This window comes from Salvelinus fontinalis, chromosome 15 (assembly GCF_029448725.1).
Source record: "Salvelinus fontinalis isolate EN_2023a chromosome 15, ASM2944872v1, whole genome shotgun sequence".
In the NCBI taxonomy this organism is placed as follows: Eukaryota; Metazoa; Chordata; class Actinopteri; order Salmoniformes; family Salmonidae; genus Salvelinus; species Salvelinus fontinalis.
The window spans coordinates 40,201,572-40,224,593 of NC_074679.1; the positions used below are offsets into that span (position 1 = coordinate 40,201,572).

The 23,022-nt window shown below is 42.8% G+C and overlaps 1 protein-coding gene and 1 long non-coding RNA gene across 3 annotated transcripts in view; one reads left to right on the forward strand and one right to left on the reverse strand.

Moving 5' to 3' along the window:
- The window catches only part of foxn3 (forkhead box N3), a 261,189-nt gene that overhangs the window by 28,596 nt on the left and 209,571 nt on the right, over nt 1-23,022 (forward strand). The window contains exons 1-2 of one of the 2 annotated variants that reach the window (XM_055863827.1): nt 8,189-8,404; nt 10,826-11,472. In XM_055863827.1, the coding sequence (XP_055719802.1) occupies nt 10,846-11,472 (627 nt within the window). In that variant the 5' untranslated portion in view covers nt 8,189-8,404; nt 10,826-10,845. Of the gene's footprint in view, nt 1-8,188; nt 8,405-10,825; nt 11,473-23,022 lie in introns of those variants that run through there. The other variant, XM_055863826.1, reaches the window with a different exon arrangement.
- LOC129811989 (uncharacterized) lies at nt 16,989-19,881 on the reverse strand. Its single transcript, XR_008752964.1, has 2 exons — nt 19,361-19,881; nt 16,989-18,196 (listed from the first exon to the last, which is right to left on the reverse strand). It is a non-coding gene; the product is annotated as an uncharacterized LOC129811989 (long non-coding RNA).

Below are 23,022 nucleotides of genomic sequence, written 5' to 3' on the forward strand. Positions count from 1 at the left end.
AGCGTGATCACACAGTCATCCAGAACAACTGGTGCTCTCATGCATGCTTCAGTGTTGCTTGCCTCGAAGCGAGCATAAAGAGGCATTTAGCCCATTTGGTAGGCTCGCGTCACTAGGCAGCTCCCGGCTGGGTTTCCCTTTGTAGTCTGTAATAGTTTGCAAGCCCTGCCACATCCGACGAGCGTCAGAGCCGGTGTAGTAGGATTCAATTTTAGTCCTGTATTGACGCTTTGCCTGTTTGATGGTTCGTCTGAGGGCATAACGTGATTTCTTATGAGTCCGGATTAGTGTCCCGCACCTTGAAAGCGGAAGCTCTAGCCTTTAGCTCATTGCGGATGTTTCCTGTAATCCATGGCTTCTGGTTTGGATATGTACGTATAGTCACTGTGGGGATGACATCATTGATGCACTATTGACTGGAACATATTCCAGTCTGTCCTTGCAAAACAGTCCAGTAGGGTAAAACCTTAACCTTGTAAATTTGACGTTTTGAGCAACTTTGAAATTTGATGTTTGGAGAAAAGGAACAATACTGAGCAGGAGGAGTCAACCCAGGCTGTCAAAAACACTTTTACATTTGGAGAAACGTGGAAACACATCTTATTCTGCAGTGAGACTGTGTTTTTGTGTGTGTTTGTGAATGTGTATGTTTGTGAAAGTGGGCAAGTGTGAGTAATGTACGTATGTGTATGTGTATGTGTGTATGTGTTTAAAAGTGGTCATTGCTCTGAGCTATAGCCTATCTCTCTGTCCTGCTCAGATAAGGAGAGTGGATAAAAGACAAGCCGTGCATTCAGCAAATTACTACCTCTTCCACTTCGGCTGCACAGCCAATGACCTTCGGCCTCTAGCTCACCCCTCTCCCCCTGGTCCCTCTCCTCCCTCCCCCTCCCTTATCTCACTCCTTCCCTCCCTGCCTTTGTGGAGGGCTAGCAAAGCTCCAGTCTGTTGTTGTTGCTCAGACAAAGACACCGTAGCAGCTCTTTTGATTCAAACACAAACACAGACGGCGTGAGTGAGTACATGCAAGGTGTTGAGAGAGGCAAGAAGAGTGGAAGATCAAGACGATAAAAACAAAGTGAACTCCTCTCTTCCCTTCTGTTTGTTTCCCCCGTTTAAACACGTGACGTCATCCCAGGGTGCTTTTACGGAGAGTTACTGGTGTGTGTTTGTGTCAGGCCGCTGGCCCTGCACCAATCGAACCAGCCAATGGTCGGCACTCGTCAGACAGGTTACTGGGGCAAGACATGTGACACCTACTCAAGGGGCAGTTACAGAAAAGCACACACACTGGCTCCACCCTCCTCTGTCAGGTAAACATTGGGCAGATGAGTCAAGACTTGTCTGAGGTTGAAGCAGGTTTCACAGTGTATGTGTGCTTTCCTCAGTCACATTGCTTTGACGTCACAGGGTGTTTTGATGAGCTTTTTGTGGATGTACGCATGAGTGTTGATTTCACAGCAGTAGAAATCAAATCAGGACGTGTTACCAGGACAGGTACTCAGAGCATGCGCGGACTAACTGGCAAGTGTCTTCACTGACATTTTGACCTCTCCCTGACCCAGTCTGTAATACCTACATGTTTCAAGCAGACCACGAACACCAAGGTAACCTGCCTAAATGACTACCGACCCGTAGCACTCACGTCTATAGCCATGAAGTGCTTTGAAAGGCTGGTCATGGCTCACATCAACACCATCATCCCAGAAACCCTAGACCCACTCCAATTTGCATAACGCCCCAACAGATCCACAGAGTGTATATGAGCAAGGAAAGAAGCCCAAACTCACGTCCAGGTAGGGACTGTTACAGTCGGACTTTTCACATGTTTTCTAAATGATGATAATAGGTACTGTAGTCAAGCTCTGGAAGTCTATCAGGTTTATAATGACTGCTGTAAAAGGACATTTACTGTACGTGTATCTTAAAGTACAGGGTGGATGTTTTTTCTCTCACTGACCGCAGTGGGTTAGTCATAGGAGTGAACTAGTGTGCCTCTCTCAACAGCTGAAAACAAACACATTTAGACCTGTGTGTGTGTGTGTGTGTGTGTGTCAGACCTGGGATAACTATAGTTCGATCGAGTTCAGGCTTAACTGAATGAACAACAGAGACAGAATGCAATGTGGAATTTTATTAAATAGTTTGGGGTATGGCCTTTGTCTCTGAGGAATGGTCCTCGGCGCCAGATACTGATGACAGGTAGCCCTTTGCTGGGCAGCTGGCATCGAACCCCCCCCCCCACTAGGGGAAAGGCATTGGGGGGGGAATGTGCATTACTGTCCCATGCTTATAGGTCAAAGGTAAATAGGTGAATAACATCCCGCGCATGGCTAATAGGAAGAGGAGAAGAACGAGACACTGAGCTGAGGATGATACATTTGTATTCATTCCCACTATGCCCGTAGTATAGGAAACAGAATGAACTATGTTATGCTGCTTGATAAAGTTAAATGAGCATTCAGACCAGCCTTCCTGTTTGAACTTTCATAAACAACATTTTTAACTATGCTTTGTGGAAAGTAACTTCTTTGGAGGTGATTACAACTATTCCGCCCCCAAAATGTAACTTTTTAAAACTATTTCAAAACAAATCTCAAAAAGTAACTACTTTGTAAACTATTTGAATACAGATATGAGAAAGCAATTACTAAATGTCTATTGCCACAGGTGTACATAATCAAGTCAAATCAATGAACCAATGATATTTTATTGATAAGTATAAATAAGTTGTGACGCTCAACCACTGTAGGACTCTTTCAACATGCCACTGAAAAGATCGAACGCTGCAATGAAATGAATGATACCTGAATATACTGTAAGAGTAATTCAAAGCCATTTGCACAAATTGTTAACAGCAAGTTGGATGCTTAGCAAAAACAACTTTGAACCTCTTTGTCCATCTGAGGGTAAGTGTCCTTGTTTCAAACACACACTATACCATCTTTAAAGGGATGGTTTGCTCAGAATATAAACTAACATGATTTTCATCTTACCTTTTCTGTAGTTGATTCAAGGCGGCAGTTTTCGGATATGTAGTTTCCTTTCAACACTTAATAGCCATGTTTTGTTAGTGCTAGCATTCTCAGTAACACTTAACATTACACTGTTCTTGTGCCTGTGTAATTGGGGCATCATTTTATTTGCATGTTACATAATACCGTGCTAATTGCATTTTAATTGCATAGCAATGAGCTGAGTTTTTGTAACTATTCCTCTTGTGTACAGTAGTGACTGTGATTTATTCCACTTATATAATAACTTATTATTGATGGAAAGATCCCATGATCCCAAGAATAGAGGTGTTAACGCCGGTGTCCTGGCTAAATTCCCAGTCTAGCCCTCGTATCATCATTGCCACCTAATCATCCCCAGCTTCCAAATTGGCTAATTTATCCACCTTCATCTCCCCTGTAACTATTTCCCAGGTCGTTGTTGTAAATGACAATGTGTTCTCAGTCAACTTACCTGGTAAAATAAGGGTAAAATAAAACATTTAAATAAATATCATGCAATTATATAGCAATTTCCAAAGTTTTATGTAACAACAATGTTGCTATCATAATAAGCAAACTACATATGTAAAAGAACTTCATGTCAAGTCTTAGTGTGTTACCTTATGTCTCACTCATTATGAAAATATATTTGTTAGTCATTTCGAAGCTGAAAAAGTGCTCTACTCTAATGTTGAGGTGATGTCCCTCGTGTATTTAATTCTTGGCTACAGGCTATATTAAAATTCATATCTTAAGAGCCCTCCAAACCATATGCTTATGATCATATTTTTAGACCAATTCAACTAATTGTTGTAGTTTTTGGTTCTTCGTCAAATACAGTTGAAGTCGGAAGTTTACATACACTTAGGTTGGGGTCATTAAAACTCATTTTTCAACCACTCCACAAATTTCTTGTTAACAAACTATAGTTTTGGCAAGTCGGTTAGGACATCTACTTGTGCATGACACAAGTCATTTTTCCAACAATTGTTTACAGACAGATTATATCACTTATAATTAACTGTATCACAATTCCAGTGGGTCAGAAGCTTACATACACGAAGTTGAGTGTGCCTTTAAACAGCTTGGGAGATTACAGAAAAGGATGTCATAGTTTTAAAAGCTTCTGATAGGCTAATTGACATCATTTGAGTCAATTGGAGGTGTACCTGTGGATATATTTCAAGGTCTAACTTCAAGCTCAGTGCCTCTTTGCTTGACATCATGGGAAAATCAAAAGAAATCAGCCAAGACTTCAGAAAACAAATTGTAGACCTCCACAAGTCTGGTTCATCCTTGGGAGAAATGTCCAAATGCCTGAAGGTACCACATTCATCTGTACAAATAATAGTACGCAAGTATAAACACCATGGGAGCACGCAGCCGTCATATCGCTCAGGAAGAAGTCGCGTTCTGTCTCCTAGAGATTAACGTACTTTTGTGCGAAAAATCAATCCCAGAACAACAGCAAAGGACCTTGTGAAGATGCTGGAGGAAACAGGTACAAACGTATCTATATCCACAGTAAAACAGTAAAAAGTCCAAGTCCTATATCAACATAACCTGAAAGGACGCTCAGCAAGGAAGAAGCAACTGCTCCAAAACCGCCATAAATGTCACGGCCGTGAAAAGAAGAGGACCAAGGTGCAGCGTGGTGAGCGTACATTTTCTCTTTATTTGGAAAAAAAACGCAGAACAAAACAACAAACACTACAAAAACAAACTGTGAAGCTCAAAGGCTATGTGCCCTAAACAAAGACAACTTCCCACCAAGACAGGTGGAAAAAAGGGCTACCTAAAGTATGGTTCTCAATCAGAGACAACGATAGACAGCTGCCTCTGATCGAGAACCACACCCGGCCAAACACAAAGAAATACACAACATAGAACATAGAATACCCACCCCAACTCACGCCCTGACCAAACCAAAATAGAGACATAAAAAGGATCTCTAAGGTCAGGGCGTGACAATAAAAAGCCAGACTATGGTTTGCATCTGCACATGGGGACAAAGATCATACTTTTTGGAGAAATGTCCTCTGGTCTGATGAAACAAAAATAGAACCGTTTGGCCATAATGACCATCGTTATGTTTGGAGGAAAAAGGGGGAGGTTTGCAAGCCGAACAACACCATCCCAACCGTGAAGCACGGGGGTGGCAGCATCATGTTGTGGTGGTGTTTTGCTGCAGGAGGGACTGGTGCACTTCACAAAATAGATGGCATCATGAGGAAGCAAAATGATGTGGATATATTGAAGCAACATCTCAAGACATCAGTCAGGAAGTTAAAGCTTGGTCGCAAATGGGTCTTCCAAATGGACAATGACCCCAAGCATACTTCCAAAGTTGTGGCAAAATGGCTTAAGGACAACAAAGTCAAGGTATTGGAGTGGCCATCACAAAGCCCTGACCTCAATCCTATAGAAAATGTGTGGGCAGAACTGAAAAAGTGTGTGCGAGCAAGGAGGCCTACAAACCTGACTCAGTTACACCAGCTCTGTCAGGAGGAATGGGCCAAAATTCACCCAACTTATTGTGGGAAGCTTGTGGAAGGCTACCTGAAACGTTTGACCGAAGGTAAACTATTTAAAGGCAATGCTACCAAATACTAATTGAGTGTGTGTAAACTTCTGACACACTGAGAATGTGATGAAAGAAATAAAAGTTGAAATATGACATTTCAAATTCTTAAAATACAGTGGTGATCCTAACTGACATAAGACAGTTCATTTTTACTTGGATTAAATGTCAGGAATTGTGAAAAACTGAGTTTAATGTATTTGGCTTAGGTGTATGTAAACTTCTGAATTCAACTCTTTGGCAGCCATTTATTATAATTTATTTTCAAATAACTTTTTGGAGATGTATTCAAAATACTTTCAAATATTATTTGTTTTTCTGAGACCTGTATTTGAATATCAAAAAAATCGTTGCCTTTTAGTTGAAACTATATGAACTGTATTTGACTACTGTATGTCTATTTTTTTTTTAAAGTTGGTATTTTCATATAAACTACAAAATACAACTCTTTTCTGGCCAGGTCTGGTGTGTAGAGTATATTTTATGTCAAAGGGGAAACTAAAAAGGTACACACAGTGCTGGTTGTTCTTGTCAATGCAAAACAGACATCGCTTGAATACATTAGAAGTACTGGTAGTAGTATTTCTGAGTTGTCTTTACTAATTCTCGTGAACAGCTCCAAAGCCTCCAACGTGCTTCAGAAGTTTGCATTGATTGATGTCGTGTTTTATTAATTAGGGGTTAAAGGTAAACTCAGCAAAATGACGTTGCATGAGCAGCACCGCAGATATTGCGATGAGCAAGATTCAAAGAGTATCTGAGCACGTGCATATGGGTTCACTTCACGCTCTTACAACTTGGTAGCCACTGGACCAAAACAGCAGAGAAGTTTAGCCTCGCACTCCAATGCTCTTAGTAGTTGCGGAAATTGACCCACTATGCTGTTTACTTTGAGCATCTATGTTGTATCCTGACTCTATCTTTAAGACAAAATAGAGAACAGAGTAAGAAAGCATCGTAAAAAAACACATTTCCAATGTGGCCCTCATGTTTGTTTGTGTGTGTGCGTGTGTTATATACAAACGTGTAATTGTACTTCTGAAGTACTATCAGTAGCTGAGTTGAGTATTTACTTACTACTGGCATGAATAGCCTCCTTACACCCCCCCCCCCCCAAACACACACACTTATAATTAGTCATGCGGTTGAGTGTGTGTGTGTGTGTGTGTGTTGAGGTGACAGTTTGGCAGTTGGTTGGGGGTATGAGAGGGGCAGGCTTGGTCTATTCAGAGGGGATTGGTCCTTTGTATTTGGCTAGGGGCCCTGGCCTGACCTGCAGGAGAGTGGTCTGCCATACTCAAAGAGACACAGAATGGAGGGAGAGAGAGAGAGAGAGAAGAAAGGGCGAGAGAAAGAGAGAGAGAAGGGGAGAGAGAGAGGTCATGTACTTTAGGTCATGCACTTTAGTTTAGTTTGCTCTCCCTTTAATGTTTTTGGGGGGATTGAGTTGAAAATTAGTGACAGAGTTATTTCTTGTGTAAACTGTTGGAGGTGCGTGTGTGTGCGGATGAGTTGAGTGTGAAGGAGTGTGTGTGCAAATGTAAACAAGTGAGATGAGGAGTGTGGTTGATTAGGAATGTTCTAATGACTTCCCCCGCCGTCACGCTTCTTGGTCTAATAACAATCACGTGTCACTATTTCAACCTAAATTATCCACAGGTCTAGTATCAGCTAGTCCTTCTCAAATCCTAACCTTCACTTCATTAGGCGGTAAAACTCCAAACTGACTTTAGGTCAGTTGGACCTGAGCTGCAACAAGCTCTCAGTCTCACGTCAGAATTAGACGTTCATCCATGTTTCTGAAACTTCAAATTTCAATGTTGTTCCAAACGTTACATTTGGAAGTGTTTAAGGTTAAGTGTAGGCATTAGCTCTGAATTATTAAGGTTAGGGTTAAGTTTAGGCATTCATTCCAAAATCTTAAGGGTAGGCATTAACTCCGAATGGTTAAGGTAAGGGTTCAAGTTTGGGATAAGCTTAGAACAAAAATCGCAAAAACTTTTTATCACCTGGATTCAAACATGCAACCTTTTGCAAGTGAAGGGAACAGTGTTCACTGTTGCCCCTAGTGGCCGGGTTTCCACATCATCCCAAAGTCCTCAGACATGGATAGAGGTCTAATACTGACTTGTATCACAAGTGACCTGGCTGCTGAACACATAGACCTACAGCATGAGTGAGGAGATGGTTATAGCCTACTGGTATGAATGGTGAAAATGTCAGTATTTAATAACCTACTATTATAAAATAAACCCTGTCTTAATTTAAGTCACTTTTAGACTGATTGAAAATGCTAAATGTAATAACTGAATGAGCCTATTGTTATATTACAGCGTTACATAATGTGTTTTGTTTGGCAAAAACAAATGAAAGGCACTCTCGATTTGCAAAAATTAGTTTATTAAAATGATCCAGGGGGCATGACTCCCACGGCACATTTTAACATGGTCTCCAACTCCTCTCCAAAACAAATGTTGATGTATTTGTACAGCTGCTATTTGTGCCCTAAAACACAGTCGACTTCATTATGTTCACTTCTTTACTTTCAAGCTCAACACCACGCTTTGTGTGTGTGTGTGTGTGTGTGTGTGTGCACACTGCCAGCCCCAAGCTTTGCCACGCCGTCATGTGTGGACTTCTAATTTGCTGACGAGCGACTCTGTTCTCCTCTCTTCACTTGCATGAGCCGACGAAACACGCGCTCTCTCTCTCACACACATACCGTATGCATTGGGGACGGGAAAGAGCTCAAATAACCGCCGAGGACTATGATTTCTGACGGGACTTGGTTCGATTTATCTCTGTAAACCTCGGTGTTTGATTCTGGGTGAGGATTACAATGCAGGGTTGTAAAGTAATTTACGGCAGAGGCGGTTGTTCCAAAGACGTGTTCTATCTATGCCTCGCAATTCGTATATCGTCAGTTGCCTAATGAGAGAAAACCGCTTGGAATCATCGTCGGGAATCGGACATTCATTTTGCTGTTACAATGTGTTTTTGGTGGAATCATTGTGGGATAGATGATTCGAGTTGGCGAGTTAATATTTTACTGACCAATTAAATATCGCTTAGTCTACGTAGGCTATCAATCACAGTCGTCGGGTACATTTGTCAAAATACCCTACACCTAATCTACTTTTATTTAAAAAAACGAATAGTATAACTGTACACTATATTGTAGCTTATTTACTATAGGGATGACAGTAGGCTAGGGCTATAGCGTTGGCTACGGCCTATCGTTCTCCCAAAGACCCCCCCCGTTATTTTCTATCGTTATAGGCTTACTATTTAGAACGGTGCTTTGAAGCATTTGTATGACACAAGGTCGCAGCAGGCTATGCTCGGCTCCCCCGGTTGCTTTTGAACTTTTTAAACTATAGTCTAAGCTCTACGGTCAACGTTTAACAGTTAAATGCCGTAGCGTATTCTTAGTTCAAATGTAGACTTGCGTCCACCAAGATACGCAATGAATAGACGGCCAAATGATTTACTTCTGTGCGCCTGTCATGTTAGCCAACTGGTTTAGATGGACCGTTGACATAGGCTACCTGTAAGGGTTTGCTGTGAACTACTGTATGGCATCAATGACATGACTTCGCTGCACTCACCTGTGCGCAGTCAGGAGAAAGGCGAGAGATGTAGAAATACATTTTTTTTTTATATATATGAGAGACAGTCTTTGGAAAAGGGTGATGTTCTCGCCGGGTTGTGGTAGATAGACAATTCTGATAATTAGCTGCCCCCAAACCGAGCGCCCCGTTGTCAAGGCAACCCCACACAATGAAATTACCTCGACTGTCTGTCAGCTGCTGTAACATCATTTATTTTCCGCGTAGAAGAGGCTCCTGGGATTGCTCTTCCAACAGTTCCAAATTGGAAACAGTTGTCCTCATCACTTCTCTCATGTGCCATACTAGTCTATGACTAATGAGTTAGTGAGTAAGCTATATCGTTTTTTTTCTTCTTCACTTCTGAAAGTGATTAAGAGTGCAATAAGCATAGGCTGCAATCTGTGACAATGCTACCTGAATAATTACATTGAATTTGTAGTGCAGTGTAGGCCTGTCTGATTATCAATGTTCTTACGTGGGACATGTCATCCCCAAAAGAGTCGACATTCCCGCAGCGCCTAGCCTAGTTCAATACACGACGAGCGTGGTGTGTTGGTGTGCAGCTCAACCGCTGTCTTTTGAAACAATTTCAAGTGAAAACGGTATGGCGTTCAACCATTGGAACCGCAAGACGAACGCGTTTGCTTGCGTCTCTTATATAGCCTATTTTTAGGAAGAAGAAATCAGCTCGCTGTAATTAAAGGGAGCGCAGGGTCCAATCTGGGTGCTGCGTGTTTACCATGGCGTGTAACTGTTAAACCGGCCCGGGTTTCATCTGCCTCTGGTGGAGCATGACTAGTTTTATAACAGGGGAATGAGTGTTTTCTTTTTTCAGAGACTGCTGTGGTAAAACAAATCCTCAGATACCGGCGGATTAAGCCATATAAACATGACTGTTACCTCAATTAAATACGCAGTGGTGAGAACGAGAGAGGGAAAGGGAGAGAGAGAGAGAGGGACAGACAGTATAGGGAATTTGAGAAGGGGAGAAGAAAGGAGGGGAGAAAGAGTGAGGGAAAAGAGAGAATGTGAGTGGGGAGAGAGTCACTCACTCACTTGATGTACAGTGTTTAGTGACAGCTGTGGGTAAATCAATCATAGAGACATAGGATTTGAAAGGTTGTCTGGTTATTTGAAGGTTAGGCCTACAATGGCCTGGTTATGTGAAGGTTGCAGTTTAGTTGTATGACGGTTATGACCTGTGTGTGTGTGTGTGTGTCATAGAGAAAGGCATCTGCAGTACTTGACTGCATGGTGGGTGTCTGTTTTCCACAGACCTCACTGCCTGAAATACTCTGCATACCTCCACTGACAGAGACAGAGAGAGAGAGAAAGACAGAGAGATGGGGTTGGGGAACAGAGAGCGGTCATGGACTAAAGGTTACTTTTCAGTATAGGACGGTAGTGTGTAACGTGTGTCAGTGTGAGTGTGTGGGATAAATGTGGAGTGTTTAGAAGAGTCAGGTTACATGAGGTATGTGTGTGTAACGTCTCCAGCTAGTTTTGTGCTGTTGTGATAGAATGATAATGACAACGATTATAACAATAGTAACACAAACATATTTTTTTTATAGTCTCTCTCTTTCTCCCTCCATTACCGGACTGTCTAACACTAACCCCCTCTCTCTGTCCTCCAGGAGTCTAGGTGGTGGTGTCCATGGGTCCCGTCATGCCCCCCAGTAAGAAGCCTGAGGTGTCTGGCATCAGTGTAGCCAGCGCCAGCATGTCCCACCTCTACCAGACCGGCTCGCTGTCCCGCGCCCTGCAGGAGGCTGAGGAACTTGACCTGGTCCTCCCTGTCCACCTGGCCCTCCCCTTGGCACCCCTCCCAGGTGGGGCCGCCAAACCAGAGAAAGGCACCGCCACCCCGGGTATGGAGGACGAGGAGTTGACCAACCTCAACTGGCTCCACGAGAGCAAGAACCTGCTCAACAGCTTCGGAGACCCCGTGCTGCGCAGCGTCAGCCCCGTGGGCGGCGAGGGGGGCGGTACCCGCGACGGGGACCATGACGACACCCCGCCGTCGCCGTCGATGGTGGGCGGGGACCTTCCATACGACGCCCAGCGTAACCCCAACTGTAAACCGCCCTATTCATTCAGCTGTCTGATTTTCATGGCCATTGAGGACGCTCCGTCCAAGAGGCTACCCGTGAAGGAGATATACACCTGGATCCTGGAACACTTCCCCTACTTCGCTAACGCTCCCACAGGCTGGAAGAACTCTGTCAGGCACAACCTGTCCCTCAATAAGTGCTTCAAGAAGGTGGACAAGGACAGGAGCCAGGTAAGAAGTAGGAGGAGGAGGAGCACACACAGAAATTCATGTAGCACGCGCGCGCCGACACATGTGCACAAATGCATACATACACATTCACATGATTCATGCACATACAGTTGAAGTCGGAAGTTTACATACACCTTAGCCAAATACATTTAAACTCAGTTTTTCACAATTCCTGACATTTAATCCTTGTAAAAAAATTCCCTGTCTTAGGTCAGTTAGGATCACCACTTTATTTGAAGAATGTGAAATGTCAGAATAGTAGTACAGAGAATGATTTATTTCAGCTTTTATTTCTTTCATCACATTCCCAGTGGGTCAGAAGTTTACATACACTCAATTAGTATTTGGTAGCATTGCCTTTACATTTTTTTACTTGGGTCAAATGTTTCGGGTAGCCTTCCACAAGCTTCCCACAATAAGTTGGGTGTATTTTTGGCTCATTCCTCCTCACAGAGCTGGTGTAACTGAGTTAGGTTTGTTGGCCTCCTTGCTCGCACACGCTTTTTCAGTTTTGCCCACACATTTTCTATAGGATTAAGGTCAGGGCTTTGTGATGGCCACTCCAATACCTTGACTTTGTTGTCCTTTAGCCATTTTGCCACAACTCTGGAGGTATGCTTGGGGTCATTGTCCATTTGGAAGACCCATTTGCGACCAAGCTTTAACTTCCTGACTGATGTCTTGAGATGTTGCTTCAATATATCCACATCCTTTTTCTGCCTCATGATGCCATCTATTTTGTGAAGTGCACCAGTCCCTCCTGCAGCAAAGCACCCCCACAACATGATGCTGCCACCCCCGTGCTTCACGGTTGGGATGATGTTCTTCGGCTTGCAAACCTCCTCCTTTTTCCTCCAAACATAACGATGGTTAATATGGCCAAACAGTTCTATTTTTGTTTCATCAGACCAGAGGACATTTCTCCAAAAAGTACGATCTTTGTCCCCATGTGGTTTTGGAGCAGTGGCTTCTTCCTTGCTGAGCGCCCTTTCAGGTTATGCGAATATAGGACTCGTTTTACTGTGGATATAGATACTTTTGTACCTGTTTCCTCCAGCATCTTCACAAGGTCCTTTGCTGTTGTTCTGGGATTGATTTGGACTTTTCACACCAAAGTACGTGAATCTCTAGGAGACAGAATGCGTCTCCTTCCTGAGCGGTGTGACGGCTGCGTGGTCCCATTGTGTTTATACTTGCGTACTATTGTTCATACAGATGAACGTGGTACCTTCAGGCATTTGGAAATTGCTCCCAAGGATGAACCAAACTTGTGGAGGTCCACCATTTCTCTTCTGAGGTCTTGGCTGATTTCTTTTGATTTTGCCATGATGTTAAGCAAAGAGGCACTGAGTTTGAAGTTAGGCCTTGAAATACATCCACAGGTACACCTCCAATTCACTCAAATGATGTCAATTAGCCTATGAGAAGCTTCTAAAGCCATGACTTCATTTTCTGGAATTTTCCAAGCTGTTTTAAGGCACAGTCAACTTAGTGTATGTAAACTTCTGACCCACTAGAATTGTGATACAGTGAATAATAAGTGAAATAATCTGTCTGTAAACAATTGTTGGAAAAATGACTTGTGTCATGCACAAAGTAGATGTCCTGACCGACTTGACAAAACTATAGTTTGTTAACAAGAAATTTGTGGAGTGGTTGAAAAATTAGTTTTAATGACTCCAACTTCCGACTTCAGCTGTATGCACTAGAGGTTGACAGGGGAACAGGACTCCCGCGGGATTCTGGCAGGAATGGGAGTGAAGTTTTAGAGTCAAGTTCGGGACAGGATCAACAGTACACAGGAAGGCAGTACAGGAATGGTTATAAACATAGTTTTTTGGGGCAAAAATATGTAATGTGTGAAGCATTTAATTTAAAAAACACTGTAGGCTAGGCATAATATAGTTTAATAACATAAAAAAAGTGTAATTTCCCCTCCCCCTCCAGCAGCTCACTAATGCTCCTCACTCCAGCTGTAGCCAGTCACTATAGGCTACCTCAGATGCCAATCTACTGTCAGTAGGCTAAATGATGAAGCCTTAAATCGAGCAATTGCCACGTTTTATTGCAGCCAAGGACCCATCACTAACATTAACATTAGAGCCAAGGAAAGAGTGATGTTTTAGACATTTTATGGAGTTTTCTTGAACAATGAAGGAACCGAGTACACGCTTGTAAAAATGTTAAAATGCTGCTGTTTAATCAAATAGGCTACCAATCGGATGGTGGGACAGGCGGCCGGAAGTGGCATAGCTGCTCTACTCCCAACAACTGTACCATCAAGCCCAATTGTTTGCGTTTTTAACTTAAACTGCGCCATCTGAGGTGAATAGTGAAATAAAATTAGATTGACTTATACAGTACTACCGCTTAGTAAAAAATACGTAACAATTTTGTTAATGTGTTGTACATGTTCATACAGTATGTGCTCAGCTGCAGGCTGCTTTATGCCGGCGCTGTGCTGAGCAGACCATCCTGCTGGTGTCTAGGTCCTCATCCTCCAGCTTAATCTGTCTACATTTAGGTCATCTAGAATACGCTCTTATCCTTAGCGACTTGGTCTCCAGCCAGTGCATTTAACTAAGATAGGTAAGACAACCACATGTCAGTCGCATATTGCATTGCTGAAATAATACTTTTCAATACTTCCTAAACAAACACAATAACCTACATGTTTCTGTGTGCAAGAATGAGCACGGGACGGGAAGGGAGTGATTTTTAATCGGAAAGGGACAGGGAGTTCCATTGTTGTAGAAGTGCTGCGGGATCAGGACAGTACGGGAAGGTAATTGACAGGACAAGACAGGACAGGAATTCATTTTCACTCCTCAACCTCTAATGTGCACCTGCATGCGTATACAAACACACACACACACACACACACACACACACACACACACACACACACACACACACACACACACACACACACACACACACACACACACACACACACACACACACACACACACACACACACACACACACACACACACACACACACACACACACACACTTGCCATAGTCAAGTACAGACAAAACCCTATCCTGGTATCGCTGTGACATGCCTGGTTTTTAAATGTCATTTGATGTTTTGTTTGAACTGTAAATTCCTGCACTGCAGCCAAACCTTTATTGAATAATGGACAAGTGTGTTTTCAGATAATTGCTTGATAAATTCATTGCTAATCACTTGTAGAGAGTAAAGTCCCATCTATATGTGTCTTTGTTCTTCAAGAGAGATACAGTACATCAGGTACATTGAAAACAAAGGAAACATTCTGCGTGATGCAATCCTGCTCTGTGTGCATACATGCATGTGTGTGGACAGTGGCTGACACATTAAGTTAATATGCTCCTGGGAAGTATCAGATTTTCTTATGCTAATGATAAATTCCACTACTTTTACCAATTTCCACAGAACATTTTCCAAAACACATTTACTTGAAGAATATTGCAGATGCAAAGTTTGGTAACAGAATAATGGTTTGTGTTGTTTGTGCCGTCATTCGGTTACCAAACTTTGCATTGGTACTGTTCTTCAACTAAATGTGGTTTTGTAACATTTTCAGTGGACGTTGTTAAAAGTCGTCCTTGAGCATAGTGTTTTATGGTTTGTTTAACTTTGCAATCATTCGTTTCTGTTTGAAATACGTTTTAAAGTGAAACATCTGAGTCTCAGCTTCATTCTGTTAATGTGGAATTTCCCCATATGCAGATATTTACTATGACGCCACAATCATCAGTCACTGACAGGGACTGGTTTAATAGATTTACTTGAGTACATTACGCGTGTGTGTGTGTGTGTGTGTAGGCATGTGCTTGCATACATGCACGTGATCTTGCATGCATGTGATTTCTTGTATGTTGGTTTCTGTGTGTGTGTGTGTGTGTGTGTGTGTGTGTGTGTGTGTGTGTGTGTGTGTGTGTGTGTGTGTGTGTGTGTGTGTGTGTGTGTGTGTGGAACAGTAAAGCCCTTCCATGTGACTCACAGTTCGCTGCCATCTGCTTAGGGCTGTATACCTGTCTCCATGGCAACACCACTGCCATTGTCATGGAAAGCCAGCAGTTGCTGTAGCAACAGAGAAACTTATATGTGTGTGTGTGTGCAATACTTGTTCTTTTGTTCAGGCATGTTTTTATAAAGTTCATATTTTATGATTAATATTGCATTGATGTGTGTGTGTCTCGATTTTGTTTTGTGTGTCTGTGCACTTGTGTGTGCTTGTGTGCATACTAGGCATGCATTCACGCACGCACACAGGTGTAGCATGCATAATACATTCCCTTATCACGCTAGACTGGAAAAATCTGGAAACCAAACATTGAAGTGAAATTGGATGTTGAAACCACTATCGACCAATCAGTTTCAATGATACAAATCCTGTAAGCTTCTACCGCATGTCGTTGTTCCAATCTTTGTTAATGAGTTATTAACGATGCTAACAGGACTTGTGTGTGTCAATAGGCCACTTTTCAGAGTGGAGGGTTTTAATTGTGTCATTCGCAGAGCTATTCCATCTATACTATTCAATTTTTCTGTTTAACGAATGGTGTTTGTAAATGTTTTCCATGTTTGTGTATGTGTGTGTGTGTGTGTGTGTTAAACTGTTTAATGAATGAGTGGGATGATTGTGTCTGTTTTCATTAGACATTCAGTGAAAATGCATGAATCTATTACCTACGTTATGGAGAGGAAGAGAGGGGAGGAAGTGGAATGGATGAAGATGTGAGGTTTTGTCACTGGTTAAAGTGGTAGTGTGATTGTGGTATGTAGAGGATGTGGTATGTAGAGGTCTTTATGTTGCCTACTGTAAGGGATGTCCTTGTATGGAGTGATGCGATGGTTCAAACGGTGTGTGTATTAGCAGGATTCCTGCAGATGCCTGCTGTCAGCGCGTGTTTGTGTGCGCATGCGCGTTTGTGTGTATGTGGCAGTCAAAGTGTCCTTGGTTTCCATGACGCTGTTTATGAACACAATGTTTCAGTTTGACACCTCGTGACCGTGTACACACACACACACACACTCACACACACTCACACAGACAGTGTTTTGTATTGCTGTCCTTGTGGGAACCAAGAATTTATTTCCATCCAAAATCTTATTTTCCCTAACCCTAAATCGAACCCTAACTTAACCATAAGCCTAACCGTAACCCCAAAGCTCTAACCCCAAAACTATACCTAACTCTTAACCCTAACCCTAACCCCTAACCCTAACCTTAATTCTAACTCTAACCGTAAACCTAACCCCTAACCTTAATTCTAACTCTAACCGTAAACCTAACCCCTAACCCTAATTCTAACTCTAACCGTAAACCTAACCCCTAACCCTAACCTTAATTCTAACCCTAACCGTAAACCTAACCCCAACCCTAAAATGGGGACCAGCTCGTGGGCCCAGCTAAATATCCCCACTTAAAAAAAAAACAATTTTCATTGTTTTACTATCCTTATGGGGACTTCTGGTACCCACAAGGATAGTTAAACAAAAACACACCCCACACACACACACACAAGTTTCATGTTTTATTAGTCATATGTACAGGATACACATGGTATACACCGTCGAAATGCTTACTTGCAGGTTCTTTCTCGACAATGCGACAACAATAAGAAATAATAAAAGATAAGAATATGAACATAAAGTAAATGGCTCAATAGAATAGAATAAATCAATCAATCAATCAATTTTATTTTATATAGCCCTTCGTACATCAGCTAATATCTCGAAGTGCTGTACAGAAACCCAGCCTAAAACCCCAAACAGCTAGTAATGCAGGTGTAGAAGCACGGTGGCTAGGAAAAACTCCCTAGAAAGGCCAAAACCTAGGAAGAAACCTAGAGAGGAACCAGGCTATGAGGGGTGGCCAGTCCTCTTCTGGCTGTGCCGGGTGGAGATTATAACAGAACTATGCCAAGATGTTCAAAAATGTTCATAAGTGACAAGCATGGTCAAATAATAATCATGAATAATTTTCAGTTGGCTTTTCATAGCTGATCATTAAGAGTTGAAAAACAACAGGTCTGGGACAGGTGGCGATTCCATAACCGCAGGCAGAACAGCTGAAACTGGAATAGCAGCAAGGCCAGGCGGACTGGGGACAGCAAGGAGTCACCACGGGCGGCAGTCCCGACGCATGGTCCTGGGGACCAGGTCCTCCGAGAGAAAGAAAGAGAGAAGGAGAAAATTAGAGAGAGCCAAGATTTTCAAAATGTTCATAAATGACAAGCATGGTCAAATAATAATCAGGAATAAATCTCAGTTTGCTTTTCATAGCCGATCATTAAGAGTTGAAAACAGCAGGTCTGGGACAGGTAGGGGTTCCATAACCGCAGGCAGAACAGTTGAAACTGGAATAGCAGCAAGGCCAGGCGGACTGGGGACAGCAAGGAGTCACCACGGCCGGTAGTCCCGACGTATGGTCCTAGGGCTCAGGTCCTCCGAGAGAAAGAAAGAGAGAAGGAGAAAATTAGAGAGAGCCAAGATTTTCAAAATGTTCATAAATGACAAGCATGGTCAAATAATAATCAGGAATAAATCTCAGTTGGCTTTTCATAGCCGATCATTAAGAGTTGAAAACAGCAGGTCTGGAACAGGTAGGGGTTTCGTAACCGCAGGCAGAACAGTTGAAACTGGAATAGCAGCAAGGCCAGGCGGACTGGGGACAGCAAGGTGTCAGCATGCCCGGTAGTCCTGACGTATGGTCCTAGGGCTCAGGTTCTCAGAGAGAAAGAGAGAACGAGAGAATAAGAGAGAGTATACTTAAATTCACACAGGACACTGGATAAGACAGGAGAAGTACTCCAGGTATAACCAACTGACCCTAGCCCCCCGACACATAAACTACTGCAGCATAAATACTGGAGGCTGAGACAGGAGCGGTCAGGAGACACTGTGGCCCCATCCGAAGAAACCCCCGGACAGGGCCAAACAGGAAGGATATAACCCCACCCACTTTGCCAAAGCACAGCCCCCGCACCACTAGAGGGATATCCTCAACCACCAACTTACAATCCTGAGACAAGGCCGAGTATAGCCCACAAAGGTCTCCACCACAGCACAAACCAAGGGGGGGCGCCAACCCAATAAACGTTTTAGCATAAGTATAAAACAGGAAGGCACAACTTATAGTCCAATATTTACATGTGTATTGGGGAAGGGGCAAGTGTTTAAATTGTGCAGTATTTAGCAATTATAATAAGAGCCTGGTAGCAGCATATGTGATGTGTGTAGTATGAATGTATATGTGTGTGTGTGGATGAGTTTGTGGGTGTGTGTGTGCGTGAGTGAGTGCATGTGGGCTAAGGTGCAGGTGGTCAGTCTAGTTCTGGGGCGGCAGGTAGCCTAGTGGTTAGAGTGTTGGACTAGTATCTGAAAGGTTGCAAGATCGAATCCCCGAGCTGACAAGTTAAAACTCTGTCGTTCTGCCTCTGAACAAGGCAGTTAACCCACGGTTCCTAGGCCGTCATTGTAAATAAGATTTTGTTCTTAACTGACTTGCCTAGTTAAATAACACTTAAAAAGTGTTCAGCAGTCTGCCGGCTTGTAGATAGAAACTGTCTGTTGGTATCAGACCTCATGTGCCGATACCTTCTGCCCGACACAGACACACACAGTCCTATAACTAAATGCAAATGCCACTTTAGTGCTCTCTCTCTATCTCGTGGTAAACATTGATTTAAACCTTGATTAATGCCACTGTTTTTCTTGTGTTTCTGTGGTGACCATGGCAACATGCAGATTGAATGCCCTGAGTGCCAGACCGTAAAGATCAAGCCAGATAAGATTACCAAAACCAAAACCAACATTTCATCTGCATTGAAATAGAACATGTCATTTACAAATAGAAGAGATGGTCTATATTGACCAGTATTTAGAGGTTACCTTGACCATCTCTGTTTAGTGAGTGCCTGTAAATCTCTCTCTCTGTGTGTTTTTGTGATTGTGTGTGTGTGTGTCATTGAGATTAATGTGTGTAATGCTTGCTAATGGGGCAGGCTTATTACTGTTGTAGAAAGGTGTGGCCTTTTAGCTCTGTCCGTCTGTGAGGTTCAGCTGTGTGTGTGTTTGCGTCCTGTTAGCTGTTTGGTTCAGCAGTTTAATTATTTACACAGGGAAACATGGTCGACACAGAGGGATGAGACACCGGGGCAAGAGCATCTGCAATCTCTCTCTCTCTCTCTCTCTCTCTCTCTCTCTCTCTCTCTCTCTCTCTCTCTCTGTCTCTGTCTCTGTCTCTGTCTCTGTCTCTGTCTCTGTCTCTGTCTCTCTCTCTCTCTCTCTCTCTCTCTCTCTCTCTCTCTCTCTCTGTCTCTGTCTCTGTCTCTGTGTCTGTCTCTGTCTCTGTCTCTGTCTCTGTCTCTGTCTCTGTCTCTGTCTCTGTCTCTGTCTCTGTCTCTGTCTCTGTCTCTGTCCTCTCTCTCTCTCTCTCTCTCTCTCTCTCTCTCTCTCTCTCTCTCTCTCTCTCTCTCTCTCTCTCTCTCTCTCTCTCTCTCTCCTCTCTCTCTCTCTCTCTCTCTCTCTCTCTCTCTCTCTCTCTCTCCTCTCTCTCTCTCTCTCTCTCTCTCTCTCTCTCTCTCTCAATTCAATTCAATTCAATTCAAGGGGCTTTATTGGCATGGGAAACATGTGTTAACATTGCCAAAGCAAGTGAGGTAGATAATATACAAAAGTCAAATAAACAATAAAAATGAACAGTAAACATTACACATACAGAAGTTTCAAAACAATAAAGACATTACAAATGTCATATTATATATACAGTAATCCCTCGTTTATCGCGGGGGTTACGTTCCGAAAATGACCCGCGATAAGTGAAATCCGCGAAATAGATTTTTTTTTTTTTTTTACAATTAGCAACTATTACATGTATACAAATACAGTGACTCACGTGTAGGCCGTTTCACTGCTCTTCAGACTGGGCCGCTGCATCCTGACTGCGCTCTGCAGTGTTCTCTTCTTCTGAAGCCCGCGGTGCAGGTGTGTTTGTTCGGGAGAAGAACATAGTGATAGGCAGCTGTTGTCGCTCTTTTTTCTTCTTTGCAAAAAGATCCTTGTACACCGACATGCCACCATCGATTACGTTGGAGAACTGTAATGAACGGCTCATCAAAGGGTCCCATTCCTCAGCTACTCGCTTAAGTTCAGTGGCCATTCGCACCATGGTTGCTAAGCGATGTACGTACACATAACTGCACGAGACGACAAAATGATAGCACAATTCGTAGCATGTTTTGATACAAGAAGCGGGAGTGAGTTTTTAGCGAATCAGAATGCAGAGCACAATGCACCAAAAAAAGAAAAAAAATGCATTATGAAAATCCGCGAAATAGCGAATCCGCGATAAGTGAACCGCGAAGTGGCGAGGGATCACTGTATCCAGTGTTGTAACAATGTACAAATGGTTAAAGCACACAAGTTAAAATAAATAAACATAAATATGGGTTGTATTTACAATGGTGTTTGTTCTTCACTGGTTGCCCTTTTCTGGTGGCAACAGGTCACAAATCTTGCTGCTGTGATGGCACACTGTGGAATTTCACCCAGTAGATATGGGAGTTTATCAAAATTGGATTTGTTTTCGAATTCTTTGTGGATCTGTGTAATCTGAGGGAAATATGTCTCTCTAATATGGTCATACATTGGGCAGGAGGTTAGGAAGTGCAGCTCAGTTTCCACCTCATTTTGTGGGCAGTGAGCACATAGCCTGTCTTCTCTTGAGAGCCATGTCTGCCTACGGCGGCCTTTCTCAATAGCAAGGCTATGCTCACTGAGTCTGTACATAGTCAAAGCTTTCCTTAAGTTTGGGTCAGTCACAGTGGTTAGGTATTCTGCCACTGTATACTCTCTGTTTAGGGCCAAATAGCATTCTAGTTTGCTCTGTTTTTTTGTTAATTCTTTCCAATGTGTCAAGTAATTATCTTTTTGTTTTCTCATGATTTGGTTGGGTCTAATTGTGCTGTTGTCCTGGGGCTCTGTGGGGTGTGTTTGTGTTTGTGAACAGAGCCCTAGGACCAGCTTGCTTAGGGGACTCTTCTCCAGGTTCATCTCTCTGTAGGTGATGGCTTTGTTATGGAAGGTTTGGGAATCGCTTCCTTTTAGGTGGTTGTAGAATTTAACGGCTCTTTTCTGGATTTTGATAATTAGTGGGTATCGGCCTAATTCTGCTCTGCATGCATTATTTGGTGTTCTACGTTGTACACGGAGGATATTTTTGCAGAATTCTGCATGCAGAGTCTCAATTTGGTGTTTGTCCCATTTTGTGAAATCTTGGTTGGTGAGCGGACCCCAGACCTCACAACCATAAAGGGCAATGGGCTCTATGACTGATTCAAGTATTTTTAGCCAGATCCTAATTGGTATGTTGAAATTTATGTTCCTTTTGATGGCATAGAATGCCCTTCTTGCCTTGTCTCTCAGATCGTTCACAGCTCTGTGGAAGCTACCTGTGGTGCTGATGTTTAGGCCGAGGTATGTATAGTTTTTTGTGTGCTCTAGGGCAACGGTGTCTAGATGGAATTTGTGGTCCTGGCGACTGGACCTTTTTTGGAACACCATTATTTTGGTTTTACTGAGATTTACTGTCAGGGCCCAGGTCTGACAGAATCTGTGCAGAAGATCTAGGTGCTGCTGTAGGCCCTCCTTGGTTGGTGACAGAAGCACCAGATCATCAGCAAACAGTAGACATTTGACTTCGGATTCTAGTAGGGTGAGACCGGGTGCTGCAGACTGTTCTAGTGCCCGTGCCAATTCGTTGATATATATGTTGAAGAGGGTGGGGCTTAAGCTGCATCCCTGTCTCACCCCACGACCCTGTGTGAAGAAATGTGTGTGTTTTTTGCCAATTTTAACCGCACACTTGTTGTTTGTGTACATGGATTTTATGATGTCGTATGTTTTACCCCCAACACCACTTTCCATCAATTTGTATAGCAGACCCTCATGCCAAATTGAGTCAAAGGCTTTTTTGAAATCAACAAAGCATGAGAAGACTTTGCCTTTGTTTTGGTTTGTTTGGTTGTCAATTAGGGTGTGTAGGGTGAATACATGGTCTGTCGTACAGTAATTTGGTAAAAAGCCAATTTGACATTTGCTCAGTACATTGTTATCGCTGAGGAAATGTACGAGTCTGCTGTTAATGATAATGCAGAATAATTTCCTAAGGTTGCTGTTGACACATATCCCACGGTAGTTATTGGGGTCAAATTTGTCTCCAGTTTTGTGGATTGGGGTGATTAGTCCTTGGTTCCAAATATTGGGGAAGATGCCAGAGTTTAATTATAGCCAATTGGAATTTGTGGTCTGTATATTTGATTTAGGATTCCATCAACACCACAGCCCTTTTTGTGTTGGAGGGTTTGTATTTTGTCCTGTAGTTCATTTAATGTAACTGGAGAATCCAGCGGGTAGTCTTTAATAATTGATTCTAAGATTTGTATTTGATCATGTATATATTTTTTGCTGTTTGTTTTTTGTTCTTTGTTATAGAGCCAAACAGATTGGAGAAGTGGTTTATCAATACATCTCCATTTTGGACAGATAATTAT